Source organism: Phoenix dactylifera, chromosome 10 (genome assembly GCF_009389715.1).
Source record: "Phoenix dactylifera cultivar Barhee BC4 chromosome 10, palm_55x_up_171113_PBpolish2nd_filt_p, whole genome shotgun sequence".
Taxonomy (NCBI): Eukaryota; Viridiplantae; Streptophyta; class Magnoliopsida; order Arecales; family Arecaceae; genus Phoenix; species Phoenix dactylifera.
The window spans coordinates 15,515,283-15,529,676 of record NC_052401.1 but is presented as its reverse complement, the minus strand read 5'-3'; the positions used below and the strand labels follow the sequence as shown (position 1 = coordinate 15,529,676).

The window sequence follows — 14,394 nt, the reverse complement described above, 5'->3', positions numbered from 1 at the left end:
TTTCGCGATATCTGCAAGGACGAGCAGGATTAGAATGCAGAATGCTAACAGAAAAAAGAGGACTTTCTATTATTACCCTTACCCTGAGGACGCGCCGAGCTCAGGCCTACATTCACTAGAGCGTCCTCGCTTATGAGGCCACTCAGCAGAATACCGTCCCCGAGGCTGCGAACGGCGTCAAGGATCCCCTGCTCGCGTGTAGAAAGCCTAGGGACTTTGTTGACAGTCCTGAGTCGGCTCGGCCTCCATCTGGGGTCAAACCCCCACGTCCGCTCGGAGCCCAGAAAGAAAAATTTCTTCTTCCAGTCGTGAATGGACAACGGAGCGCCCTGGAAGAGTGGCCGACCCGCCCGAAGGGCAACATAGAGCCACATCCGTCTCTTAGGTTCGACTTTAATATAAAAAGTCGCCGGAAAACATTCACAGAGGTCGGAATCCCGTACGCCAAACACAGCGACAAGAACCCGACGATCGTCCTCCATGCGTTCGGAGCAAGTTGCGCCGGGACTAACTGGTACTCCGCAGGCAACTCGTTCACGAACCCATGGAAGGGAAACCGTAGGCCGGCCCAGAGTGCCTCCAGGTACACTCCGATCCGGCCTACTAGGGGATTCGTTACTCGATCCCCCAGTCTGGCGGGCTCCAAACGGAACCCTCGTCGAGGAAAGAACCACTCCTCGACCATCTCAACCTCTAACTCACTCATGGTGGACTCGATGTCACTCGGACCTGGACCCATTAGAAAAAAAAAGAGAGAAGAAAGGGTTCCGGGCGGATAAAAAAAGAGACCAGTGAAGTTCGCTGGATATCGGTAACTTCAGACTGAGAAGAAACTGAAGGTAGAAGAAGACAATAAGAAGGTAGCTGGAGGCCAGGTGGGGGTTTATATAGATCCCTCCAATGGCCCAGATCAGCAAGGAAAAATGCTGCTCCCCGTTCAGATCATGACGCGTGTTGGCTCGAGAGTCGGAGCGCCGCATTTAATTCAGGCTGACGCTTCGAACACAAAAGCGCCTCGTCGGATCGTGTGGCCCTATCATGAGCCCACGACGCGAGGACGCTTCGAGAAAGGCACCCTAATAATGAAATGCTTCGGGAAAGAAGAGACGCCGCCCATTAAAAGCGCCTCGAAGCGCGCGATAATTCGAAATTTTCCTAACCCATGGTAGCCCGACCAAAACTACTTCCCGCGCTCGAGCTGGTGGCCAGCTGGAGCTCGGAAGTCGGGGGGTAGTGTTGGGGGAAAACCCAAGTTGCGCCAGTCCGGAGGCGCTCGACCAGAAGGCGCCGACTAGAAGGCGCCCGACCAGAAAGGCGCCCGACCAGAAAGGCGCCCGACCAGAAAGCGCCCGACCAGAAAGCGCCGATTAGAACGCGCCGACCTCGCGACGCTCGAATTAGAGGCACCCCACTGAGCAACTGGCTTGGCTCGGCACCCGGCCAGGTGCGGAGCCCTAAAATGCCTTGTCCAAATATTCGACCCCAGCCTGATTCCTTAGAGAGAATCTGACAACTAGATATCCAACTCCATCGTACTCTGCTACCGTCGTCAAGCCATTAAGGCACGTGACCTTCGCAGGCATCCGGCACACCCGATCATTAATGCGTGTGGTCTCTGCAGGCCTCCAGTGCACTCAGCCATTAATGAACACGGCTCAAGATAATCTCCGAATCACTAGACTATCAAAACGTATGGCTCTCCCTGATCACCGGTTCACTCAGCAATTAATGCACTTACTATCTACGAACCCCAGGCCCACCACGGCCGGCGGTTGAACCACTCCACCAGGTCCGGTTAACCATGACAATTCGCTGACTCCGGTCTGATCCGGTCTCATCCTCCACAACGCCATTAATGAGCATGATCGTGCCCAATTATCACGAAGAAGACAATTTTCCCTGTCACCTCCCAGGTAATATAATATCCTTCTATAAAAGGGAACCTGGGGAAAAAGAGGAAGGGGACAAGAACAAACATTCTCTTTTTTTACTCCACTCATATACTAGCCCCCTCTGACTTAAGCATCGGAGGGCCGGCGCCGGAGATCCCGGCCACCGGCTTCTTGCAGGTTCTCCAGAAGGACGCTACCAGCTGACGCACCGCCACCTATCGTTCCAGCAGCGGAGCTCCTCCCCTCTCAGCCGACGGTCGCCCCCGGATCCAATTTCGAGCAACAGTTCTCATGACATGTCCAGGCTTGTTGCACCACATCTTATTGGGATTGATCCACTTGTTCTCCTATCCGAAGCATGCAACAATAGAGAGCAATAATCGGATGCAAATCTAGTGAGATGCGTGACTAGATTCAGGTAATAAATCCACTCATCCATCTTATACAAATGCTCTATTCAACCTCTCCCATACCCTGGCAAAATTATAACGATATTTACACCAGGTGCAATGAGGACCCTAGAACCCCAAGTCAATTAGGTCTGTTTGACAAAGAAAATCTAAAAATTTCCTAATATCCCCACCCACAAGAAAAGATTTACCTTCTTTTTTATAGAATACAGTTTAATTCACCAATAAGGAGCACAGGTAAGCCCAACGATAAAATAGATACAACTTCCTTCCACAAGATTCTGTGCTCAAACCCAAGGTGGCCCATTGTGTGGTGCAATTACCTGGAAAGCTACCCGTCTGTTTACATGAATGAAATGAACATGACCCTAAGCAACAACGATTCCCCCTGATAACCCTATAGACGAGATCATATGAACATCCCACAACGGACCCATAAACCTTCGGATTCTAGCTAAAGCATCACAAGCAAGTCTGGTCTCCAAAAACAACAAAAGATTTGGTGATAATTCACAAAGGGAAGGTTAGCCGCACCCCTACAATTCCATGCAAGTATTCTCATGAGAATAGTGGTGTTGGAGTTACCAATCCCTTACTAGCTCCAACAGCCTCTTTGATGAGCCCAGGTTAGGCTCCTTTGTGCAGGCACTAGATGAGGACTCCACCGAATTAGACACAACAGTGTGTGAACGCCCCTTCAGTGCTTCTTTGATGCCTAGTTTATGTTGTAGTTGCTGAAAGAGGGAGTTTGAGAGGAGGTACTACAGTCATCTTGTAGTTGCCCGCTAAGGACCGAGGCTCTCTAAGAGGGATTTGCTATTTATCCTCTTCAGATATTCAAAACAGTAGCCACTAAGATGGTAACCTGGTGGTAAGGAGGCTTGAACTCCACCTAAGTTGCCCGGATTCAAAACGCGCGGATGTCGATTAAATCAGAAGACCGAAAGCCCCACACCTGGATGACTCTGTGTGGATATGCTTTCCTTCCATCTGTACTGAGATGGCGCTGGGATGACGTACTCATATGTGGTTGTTGATCTCAATGGGGAGAGCCCACGAGTCGGAGAGGGCACGCAAACCTGCGGCCTGCATCGAATATTTTCTGTTGGAAGGGGCCTAGTGAGAGCTACTACACGGGTGGGCTTGTCCTTCCCCCTCCCCTCCTATTTTTGAACAAAAAAAAAAAAAGAGCAGCAAGTCTTCTGACAAGGGGGGCACACGGAAATGCCCGTGCAAATTTCATCTGAGCTTAAGCTCCCTTTGAACAAAATCGAGGGAAAATTCGTTTACAAGAAACATTCTCTGAATCCCCCCGATCTAGCTCCATTTCATCCCCCTTTCCCTCTGAAGATAAGGAAGAGGAAGCACTAGGCCCCACTTTCTCTCTCAACTCATAGTTTCTGACTTTAGAACGGGCACTAGGATCGATTAGTTTGTCATAGTTCCTTGAGACTCTTGGTTTGTCCCAGTCATACTCTTGGTTTGTCCTTTTCCCTGGAGACTTGCAATAGCTAATGCCTAATAATGTCTTCATCAACTAATAATTTTTGCACTTTATCTAGAGGAAACTTACAGCGGATTGGGTGGCTTCTGTTTATTTTTCTTAAATTATTCATTTGTAGAGATTAAAACAGGGAAAGCATTAGCAGCCATTGCTGACCATGATCATGGGGCTAGGATTCATATGGATGGGACTAAAAATTCTATTGCATTCGTGAAGGGGGCTATAATAACCAGCAAAATTATAGGATTAAAAGGTTGAGCTAGGTTTATAAATTATATTTATAAGTATTCAGAAATAGCTTGGAATCGGCCTATATTCATAGGTCTTTTTTTTCTTCCTATAGAATTTAGGCCAGCCCACTCCAAAGCTATTTTTGGATACTTATGAATATAAACCTACAACAACCTATCATCCTATGATTTTGATAATTGTACTGGCCTAATTTGGAAATTTAATAGAATTTCCAGCCCAGTATCCAAACAGGCCCTAATGGGTGGCTTAACCTTTATCCGGCTTTTTTTTCTAGACTTCAAACTAGCTTTCCTAGCGTCTGGGTACATGGGACTAAAAGAAACTTTCTACATATTAAAAAGCACATGATGTCTTTATTACGAGTTAAGGGTTTTTATTCAATCTCTTTAACAGACAAAGAAACGGAATCCATCTGCACTATAATTATAATATAAGTCTGGTTAATTAGAAATGCACCATCCAAGACTTAAACCTAAAACCTATAGTTATTAAATGAAGGGGGTGTTATCATTAGAATTTGCTTCATTCACTTTTATTTAGGATTTTATCCAAGAAATTTTCCACTAAAAACAATCTAGAATGCAAGATATAGGTGCATGCAATAATAAAAAAAAAGAAGTTGATAACCTTTTACAAGATTGTGAAAGTTTACATGTTTTCTTATAATATAAAATGATAAATTAATGTTTTAAGGTACAAACAAATCAACCAGGCTGATATGGATCAATGTTTTAAGGTATAAACAAATCAACCAGGCTGAAATGGATCCGTCAGTCCCACGCTTGTAAATATACAAGCCCATATGGCCTAATGACCTTGATTGGTCAACATTGACTTGCTCAAGTTGACTCTCTGTTTCAGCCACTCCAAATCAACAACTTTAAAGGTGCTGAAATTAAAAAAAAAAAATTATGAATCTACATTTTAGAGTTAAGATTTGCTTTTTATCTACTACAAAAGTTCCTCCAAGTTCAAATCTCCTTAATTGTGATTGCCATTCTAAATTACTTATATAGCTTATTCGGTAAATAATATTAATGCATATATTTTTTATTCTTTTTAACACTAAGTAGGTACTATCAAACCTACGATATTGACCATACATATGTAATAAAGTTTTCATTATTATAAAATTACATCTTATTTATTAATACTTTGAAATTTTAAATATTTTAATTATTCAAAATGTTTTTTTGTATTGCTATATTTTAATAAAGTTGAAGCTAAGTTTCCTCTTTCATAGACCTAAACTATGACTCATATTAGCTAACTCCTTAAACAACTTGTTGCTGGAAATTGGACCCAGGGGCGGCCGTCGGCTGAGGAGGAGGAGCTTCGGTGGATTCCGGCGGGCGGCGACCTGACGGCGAGCGGCGTCCTCCGTGGGGTGGGGATCTGCAATAAGCCGGTGGCCGGGGTTTCCGGCGCCGGCCCTCCGATGCTTAAGTTAGAGGGGGCTTAAATTTGGGAGAGAAGAAGGGGAGAAGAGCAGAAGAGCGTTCTGCTGCCCTTTTTCTGAGTCCAACCCCCTCCTTGAAAAGGAGGAATTCCTCTTTATAGGGGAGTCGGATTACCTGTGATGTGATGGGGTGAGGTCGCCGTACGACTCAGCACGTCGCTCAAGTTGATGCGTGATCAGGTGAATTAATGCTTCAGCGTCGGAGGTGAGGTCGGGATCAGAGAGTTGTCGTGGCTGACTGGACACTGCCGAGCCGTCTTGCCGTGGAGGATTGAGGATCCGTAGATAACAGGAGTCATGCGCATTGATTGTTGAGTGAGCCGGAGACATATATTAATTGTTGAGTGAGTCGGGAGTTTGCAGAGATCGTGCGCATTAAATGCTGGGGGCGGTGGCAGGGTATGGCCCCTGACCGGGCTTCAGAAGGGTGTACCCGTGGTAAGTGGGCGGTGAGGGCAGACTTCCGAGATCGGGAGCTCTCCGGGTCGGGTGTTCCGAGGTTGGGCGCCGAGCTTGGCCGTCCGAGGTCGGGCACCGAGCTCGGCCGCCCGAGGTCGGCCGTTGTCGGTCCTTCGACGGCAGAGTTCTCATGGGTTGCGCGGGGGGGGGGGGGACTGCGCTCCCCCATCTTAGAAATTATAGCTCATTATCCGTATAAATATAAGTTTAAATTCTATTAACATAGTAACTATAAGTGGAAAAAAAAATATTATACATTCATATTGATATGTATATTCTATAAGAAAACAAACAAATTAAAAACAGCAAAACTAGCCGGGAATGTTGATAATATAGCCCGGCAAGCATGTGGCCGACCAAAATATATCCAATTTGGAACATCTTGTTTGATTACATGCTGAAAATATCTAATTGAACAATTGTTAGACAAATAGAAAACAAACACAATACCTTCCCAGCCTCACGATGACAACATCTCCGGCCATCCCCATCCACCCTTAACCTCGTATTAACAATAATTAACAGAAGCTTGTCTTGTGAAAAGCGGCAATTATTACCATAAAGCGTTCGCATTTGAGTACAACAACGTCTTTTATTAATTTAAAGGGTGCGAAGCGAACTACGACCACTCTCCACCTCCTATAAATTCTTCTCCCCATCGGGGTCTCTCCTCCTTTTATCTTAAAAAAAACACACCTTTCTCTCCTCCTCCTTTTCTCTCTTCTTCCTTTTTCTCGTTCGGAAAGAAGAGAGATTGGGAGAAAGAGAGGGGCGATCTGACATCCTTGTCGTAATTTGAGGTATATTTTTTCCCCGATATTTTCTTTAACTAATCTATAATGGATTGTGCATAAGAGAAGAATGGATCGATCTCATTTTGCGTAATCGAAGCAAATTCCAGGGTAATTCTTGTATTCTTTCCAATTTTTCTTGGATTTTTGCTGAAATTTTTGATCTATAATCATGAAGACCGCGGCTGGCTGGGCTTTCGATTCTTGCTAAGGAGGAAACAAGGATGGCGGAGGAGCAGAGATGGCAGGAGGGGCACTGCCTATGCGCCAACAACTGTGGCTTCTTCGGCAGCCCCGCCACCCTCAACCTCTGCTCCAAATGCTACCGCGATTTCCGCCTCAAGGAGGACCAGGCCGCCTCTGCCATGATCGCCGTCGAGAAGTCCCTCTCCGCCACCGTGGCGGTCCCTCCTTCTCCTGCGGTAGCCTTAGTGGCCGCGGAGCCCGTCGTCGGAACGCTAGCAGAGCAGGCGGCGCCACCGCTTCAGCAGCAGCAGGAACGACGGTCGAACAGGTGCGGGGCGTGCCGGAAGAGGGTGGGGCTTACGGGGTTCCGGTGCCGGTGCGGGGCGACCTACTGCGGCGCCCACAGGTATCCGGAGCTGCATGGGTGCAGCTTCGACTACATGGCCGTGGGTCGTGAGGCCATCGCCCGAGCCAACCCCGTCGTCAAGGCCGACAAGCTTCACCGGATCTGAAGACGGCGCCGCGAATCCATCACTTTACGCTTGTTTTGGCGGTGTCGGTGCTTTTTATTTCTTCGTTTCGTTTCTCTCTTTTTCTTTTGTTAATTTATTTTTTATTTTTATTATAAAAATATTTTGTCAAGATAAAGCCAGGATGAGAGTTTATCGGATTGTCTAGATCTCTTTTTGTATCTGAAACTATCTAAATATGAATAAAAATTTGAGCACCCGATTAGTTTAAAAAAAAAAAAAGGCAATTGTTCGATCGGTATCTAAATATCCGATTTCATTTGTAGTTCTATTTAATTTTATATAGCACTCATAAATTTTTTTAAAAAATAAATGGCCACATTAATATACTACTAACTTGATTTATCATCTACTTAGTAATACCTTTCATTCTATGGCCATAAAATTTAATTATTCAATTTATATCCGTATTTATATCTCTATTTTCAGTATCTAATTTGTATCAGTATTCGTTAAGAACAAATATAGATATAAATTTTTACATCCCACTAATATCGGTTCCATATCTATATTCATCAAACAAATAAATATAGTTATAGATATATTAGTATCCGATTCAATTTCAACCTTATGTAGAGTTAGACAAGAATTAAAAATATATATATGCATTTATACGATTGCAGAGTCATAATATTAGAAACTAGATAAGTCTCGAGAAGGTGGGATTTAATTGGACAATTTCATAGGGGATTGGCTATTGTTTTGGAGCAAAATTTTTAAAAGGGCCATGTATGGTCAAGACTATTTTGAAAGAGATGCATATCTTATTTAAATAAAGGAATTAATTTAAAAAACACAAGAACAAGAAATTACACCTCCACATCATACAGTTGGCATTAGGGGATATTTGATGCCATTCCTACCGCTGGCGCAAACTTATTGTGGTATAAAAATATTAATTTCTTTATGCCATACCTAAAAGTAGGGGTAGTTCTAAATACACCCCCCCGATTGCTCAGGACACCCCCCAAAAATTAAAAAAAAATTAAATACTCTCTACACCCCCCCATTTGCTAAGGACACCCCTAAAAAATTAAAAAATCCTAAATTACCCTTCACCCTCCCCACCCCCTCACCTAAATTGCTCTCTACACCCCCCAAACCCCCCCCCCAACCCCGCTCTTCCCCTCCAAAACTCCACTCCAGCCGGCTTCTCCCTTCCCCCCAAAAAACTTCGCCTCAAGAACCTCAAGCACCTCGCCGGCGGCCAAACCCCCTCCGTCTCCCCCTTCTCCCTCGCCCAAAACCCCCCCGTTCCCCCTTCTCCCTCTCGTCGCCGGCATTCTCCCCTTCTCCCTCTCGTCGCCGGCATTCTCCCGGAACCACCTCCCCGGCCATCTCCCGAGCAACGAGCACCTCGCCGGCGCCTCCACGACCACGTCGAGGTAGCTCCCCGCCCCCCCGCCTCCAGTGCTCCGTTCGGCACTGGATCGCCGAACAGAAGGGTTCTGTTCGGCTGAACAGTGCCGAACAGAAGCCCTCTGTTCGGCAACACTCAACCGAACAGAAGCCTTCTGTTCGGCTGCACGGTGCCGAACAGAAGCCTTCTGTTCGGCTGCACGGTGCCGAACAGAATGGTTCTGTCCGGCTCTGAGCAGCCGAACAGAAGCCTTCTGTTCGGCTCTGTGCAGCCGAACAGAAGCCTTCTGTTCGGCTCTGTGAAGCCGAACAGAAGCCTTCTGTTCGGCACTGTGCAGCCGAACAGAAGGGTTCTGGTGCGTGCCGTGCTGAATTTTGTGCCGAACATTTATGTATGCAATTGAATTATTTTCTTTGATATAGCCTAACATTGAATTTCTATATTTTCAGACATGGATCCCCGTCCCGCCAGAGTTAGACCTACGGCGTCAGCTAGGAGACGTCGGGCTAGGATTGCTTCTCCCGAGCCTGCTCATATGCCATCGGACTCTCCTGAGTCAGAGCATGATGATATGCCCGCTAGGGGCGAAGACGATGAGTCCGTTGGACCATGTCCAGGAGGTCCAGAGGATGAGTCCGTCCTGATCAGTTTCAGGACGCATATAGCAGCTTCCATCTGGAGGCAACAGGTATTGTTTATTTGTTATAGCATTATATTTTGTTTATTGATGTTTTATAAAGTAGTAGTAATTATACATTTATATTACAGGAACGAGCTCCACTAAAGTGCATGAACCATACTGCCAAGGTTGGTGAATGGAAGTGGTGGTCTTCAAACCAACCAAATACCAGGTTCAGAGCACTATTGAGGCAGTCGGGCCTCGTAGAGTTAGTACAGTGCTCTTATCGATTCATCGATAAGATTCTGATTTCGGGCTTCGTAGAGAGATGGCAGCCCGAGACGAACACCTTCCATATACCATTTGGCGAGATCACTATCACATTGGATGATGTATCCGCCATTTTAGGGATTCCTGTCGCAGGTTCCTCAGTATCAGTTTCTCCTGAGAGGATGAGTGATCGGGATGCTGAGGAGCTACTTGTGGAGTTGTTGGGGGTGTCAGCTGGAGACGCGCGTCAGGAGGTACTGTCATCGCGCGGTCAGTCTGTGAGAATGGAGTGGCTGAGGACTCAGTTTCACTCTGTATCTGATAGAGACAGGCAGCAGAGGATAGAGTGTGCAGCACGAGCCTATTTGTTATTTTTGTTAGGCTGCACACTCTTTGCTGATAAGAGTGGGACCAGGGTGCCTATAGCGTATCTGTGTTTACTGCGGGATCTGGATAGGGTGAGCACATATGCCTGGGGTACAGCTGCCTTAGCATATTTGTATCGGCAGTTGGGGATTGCGTCGAGGTCATCAGTGAGACAGATCAGTGGTTATATGACGCTTCTGCAGGCATGGATTTATGAGCATTTTCCAGCACTCAGTCCTCACCCGTCGCTCGAGTATACTGATGCCAGTCCCCGCGTGCACCGCTGGATGCCCGGTACTCCATCCCGTACCACGATGGACCATTTAGTGGTTCTACGTGAGTCATTGGACCTTTTGAGCATCGATGAGGTACGTATCATATTACCATTTGCTTGTGTTTGTCAGTACATTTAATATGCGATATAGTATAAAACTGAAATGGACCTTTTGTTTTACAGGTTATTTGGGATCCCCATCATCGGCTTCGGGGAGATCGCCCATATATACCCGTCGCATTTTTTAGTGGCTCCATCAAGTGCCTTGATATCGTAGAACCCTATCATCCAGAAAGGGTTCTTAGACAGTTTGGTCGTATTCAGACCATCCCTCGAGCGCCACTAGCCCCTACGCGAGCCAACAGAGGTTCCACAGCAGGCTCGTACCGGATACATTACTCCTATATGGATCAGCTTTGGGAGCGGTGGGAGGACCACGTGCTGAGCCAGGCGAGCAAGAGCCACCCAGTTACCCGGCCATCAGACAGCGTACCGGGATACATGGAGTGGTATCTCCGTATCACGCACGTTGCAGTTCAGCCTCCTCATCTGCGCTCGAGTACTCATTCTGGAGCTAGGGGAGGTCATGATGATGCTGACATGCACCGGCGGCGTAATGCAGCTGCACTCGGTATCAGTACCGACATTGTACGGATGGGTCCCTCAGAGGCTACGTCACTAGGTGCCGGGCACCTATATGATGCTATTTCTCAGATGCATCAGGTACTTCTGGGTGATGAGCCTGGCCCGAGTACAGCACCCCCTCATTTGGATCCAGGACCCTCTCATTCGGACGTACAGCAGTACACGCGTCGACGATGGCGTCATAGGGATTGATGATGGAGCCTTTGTAATCTTTGTAAAGCCTTTGATATTAATGAAAAATATATATTTTTGGTACATTTACGTGTAATCTTTGTAAAGCCTGGCCCGTTCTATTTTACATAAATATAACAGTGCACATAACAATCAATCTAACAATGCGAAGACAGATATTTTTTGATTTATATTGATGATGGAGTTTCAAAAATTGTACATATATAAACAATCAATCTAACTCTACTGTCTTGCCTCCACCTCCCCCTGAGGAGATGGAGTCCCGTGGGGGGTTTGACCCTGAATCTGATACGACTGATGTTCTGCCTCCACCTCCCCCTGAGGTACCTCCAAATGTTGTTCCAATCAAAGCTGACCCTGGACAAAGTTCCCCTCCAAAAAAGGCAGCAAAGCCTAAGAGGGTGCCAGTGGCAAGACCTGGCCTTGCAAGGAGAGGGCAGCCGATTAACCTCTTAACCAAGAACATCACAGAGCCCTCTTTTCCAACAAATGTGTTAATCATCTGCTCAAGCTTGTCACCGTTAAGTTCTTGTACATCAGAAAGGTCTATTAGTTCCCCTGTTTGATTTGTTTGCTCCCACCAGCTCTTAAGTATGTTTCTGTTTACATCTGAAATCTCAACGGAAACAACAGTCGTCATATGTATTCCCAGCTGATGATGGAGTTTCACAGTACATGACTCTAAGAGCCCCAAAAAATTTACAACTTTCAAAAATTGTACATATATAAATAATCAATCTAACTCTACTGTCTCGCTAATTATAACATTAGGTGAGATGCTCTCTTTGAACTGTTGAATCCGTGCTTCATATGAATTTTCCCATCCGGTAGCACAAGGAAGATGATATTTTCGCCAGTTGGTCGCTACTGGCGGAACGGGATGTCCCGGCAACAAGAACACCTTCAAAATTAGAAATAAGAAAATATTAATAGCTACAAAATTATAAATAAGCAAAATTAAATAAGCAAAATTAAATATTCGCAAGTGTTGTGAACGTAGTACCTCAACAAAATGATTTCCATTTACGAATCCGATAGCGATATCTTTGCGGGATAGAAGAGGTACTGGCACAGAACGGAGAGGTAGGAAGGTCAGACATTGTTGCAACGAGAGATGGTATAGGACAACATTATAGCAGGATGCTATAAGATGACCCATGTCCGGCATAGTCATCCATCTGTCATATGGTGGACAATCATCATAATATGATAATGCATGAGTGATCTCAGCAATCGTCCCTTCCACACCATATAATGTGCGATAGTGGTCCGAATGACATTGCAACTCTTGCAATAAATCCTTCCTAACACGCACCCAGTCATCTTCTCCAAATCCCAGTAAGTCAGCTATTGCCCTAAATCCGCAATTTCCATCAGCTTTTACATCCTTGATATGCTGGATGTATGGTCTCAAGGCAGAAGGAATAGCATCAATATAGATAATGGGCGTATGTGACTGGGCTCTAGTACGAAAAATCTGCAAATAATATCAAATGATAGAAAATATGTAACAATGGCAGAACATGTCCCGTATCGGCACATCTCGACACGGCACATCCCGTATCGGCACATCTCGGCACGGCACATCCCGTATCGGCACATCTCGGCACGGCACGTCCCGACATGTCCCGTATCGGCACATCTCGGCACGGCACGTCCCGACATGTCCCGTATCGGCACATGACATACCGGCACGGCACGGACCGTCCCGTAGACGTTGTGATACCTATTGTAAGGAAATAAATATTTGGTACTTACCTTTTGCTTGGGCCGTCTCTTTTGAATCTGAGTAGATGGATTGCGGATGGTAACTTTCTCAACACCAGGTGAATAACTATCCTGTCCAGATAGAACCAACTCAAACGCAGACGGGTCACGTCGAGTAGACGTATCAACCTTCAGTGAAGCGCGCCCACGTGAACCGGTCTTCCATTTTGCAGGCTCTAAAAGAGGTGTACTATCTGGACTTGCAATCTCTCGTAACTTCTTGATCATCTGCAATTGAGAAGCCCCATCTAACTTCTTGAATCGTAGCGCAATCAAATCTAACTCTGCATCACAACTCAACTGAATTGGCTGCACGGGGGGGTAGGCAGAATATCAAGTTTCCTCCAATGAGGATCTATGCAGTCGAGAGGAATGGGCCGACCTTCCACCCTGTACCGCGCAATCTGGTGAGCACATGGTATACCATGTGTGCGTCGAATAGCGCACCCACAATTTGAATCATCAAACCCAACTGAATTGGCTCGTTTCGATTGGGCGAGGACATGATTTAACGCACTTATAGATATGAAACCTCGCAACTCTTTGAATTCAGCTGGCTTGAAGTTGTGCTGCACTACCAATAAACTCTTCTCCAATGAGGCTTTATGGAGCTGTGCTGCAACTCAATCAATCCATGTATTCTAGTCCAAGATGACTCGAAACTTCCTTGGCTTGATCCAAGCTGCTTTTTGAGCTTTGCATGTGCACTCTCGACCCTAGTAAACAAATGAAAGTTAGATATAAGAATTGAGGCAAATTAAATTTAAATGAGTCTTTATTTGTGATACCTATTTGTCGTCACATTTCCGTAGTGCCTGCATGTATCCGTCCACGCCGCAACAAATCTTTCCTTGTATTTGCTCAGCCAAGTATCTGACACATACTGTAGTGCATCTGGATAGGTACCGAACTCTCTCTGCAGTGCACTCCAGCGATCATTATACTCGTCTTCCGTGGAGGACAGCACTAGTACATTCCAACTCATAATAAATTTATCCCATTTCTCCTTCAATTCGAAAATTTTTTTGCACTTGGCCAAAACATTCCTACTAATATGCCATCTACATAATAAATGTCTAGCAGTAGGAAATACTCTATGAATTGCATTCATCAAAGCCAAGTCTCTATCTGTAACAATCAACTCAGGCAAAACATCATCAGCTATGACACTGCGCAATCTCTCTAATGCCCAAGTATAGCTTTCTTCCCCCTCAGAATTTAAGTATACAAAAGCAACTGAAAATGTCATGTCAGTAGATGTCACCCCCACAATCTCTAAGAGCGGAAGACGATACCTATTCGTCTTGTACGTGCAATCCATTATCAACACACGGGGAAATGCACGGAACAAATCAATGCTGCCAGGGTGTGCCCAAAATAAGTCATGCACAACATCCGTATTAGTACAATTCCTATGC

At 45.7% G+C, this 14,394-nt stretch overlaps 1 protein-coding gene across 1 annotated transcript; it reads left to right on the top strand.

Moving 5' to 3' along the window:
* The first annotated feature begins 6,620 nt into the window (after positions 1-6,620).
* Positions 6,621-7,705, top strand: LOC103723183 (zinc finger A20 and AN1 domain-containing stress-associated protein 5-like). The gene is made up of 2 exons (XM_008814019.4): positions 6,621-6,776; positions 6,946-7,705. The coding sequence occupies exon 2, from the start codon at positions 6,992-6,994 to the stop codon at positions 7,463-7,465; it is 474 nt and encodes a 157-aa protein (XP_008812241.2). The 5' UTR covers positions 6,621-6,776; positions 6,946-6,991; the 3' UTR covers positions 7,466-7,705.
* Positions 7,706-14,394: the final 6,689 nt, after the last annotated feature.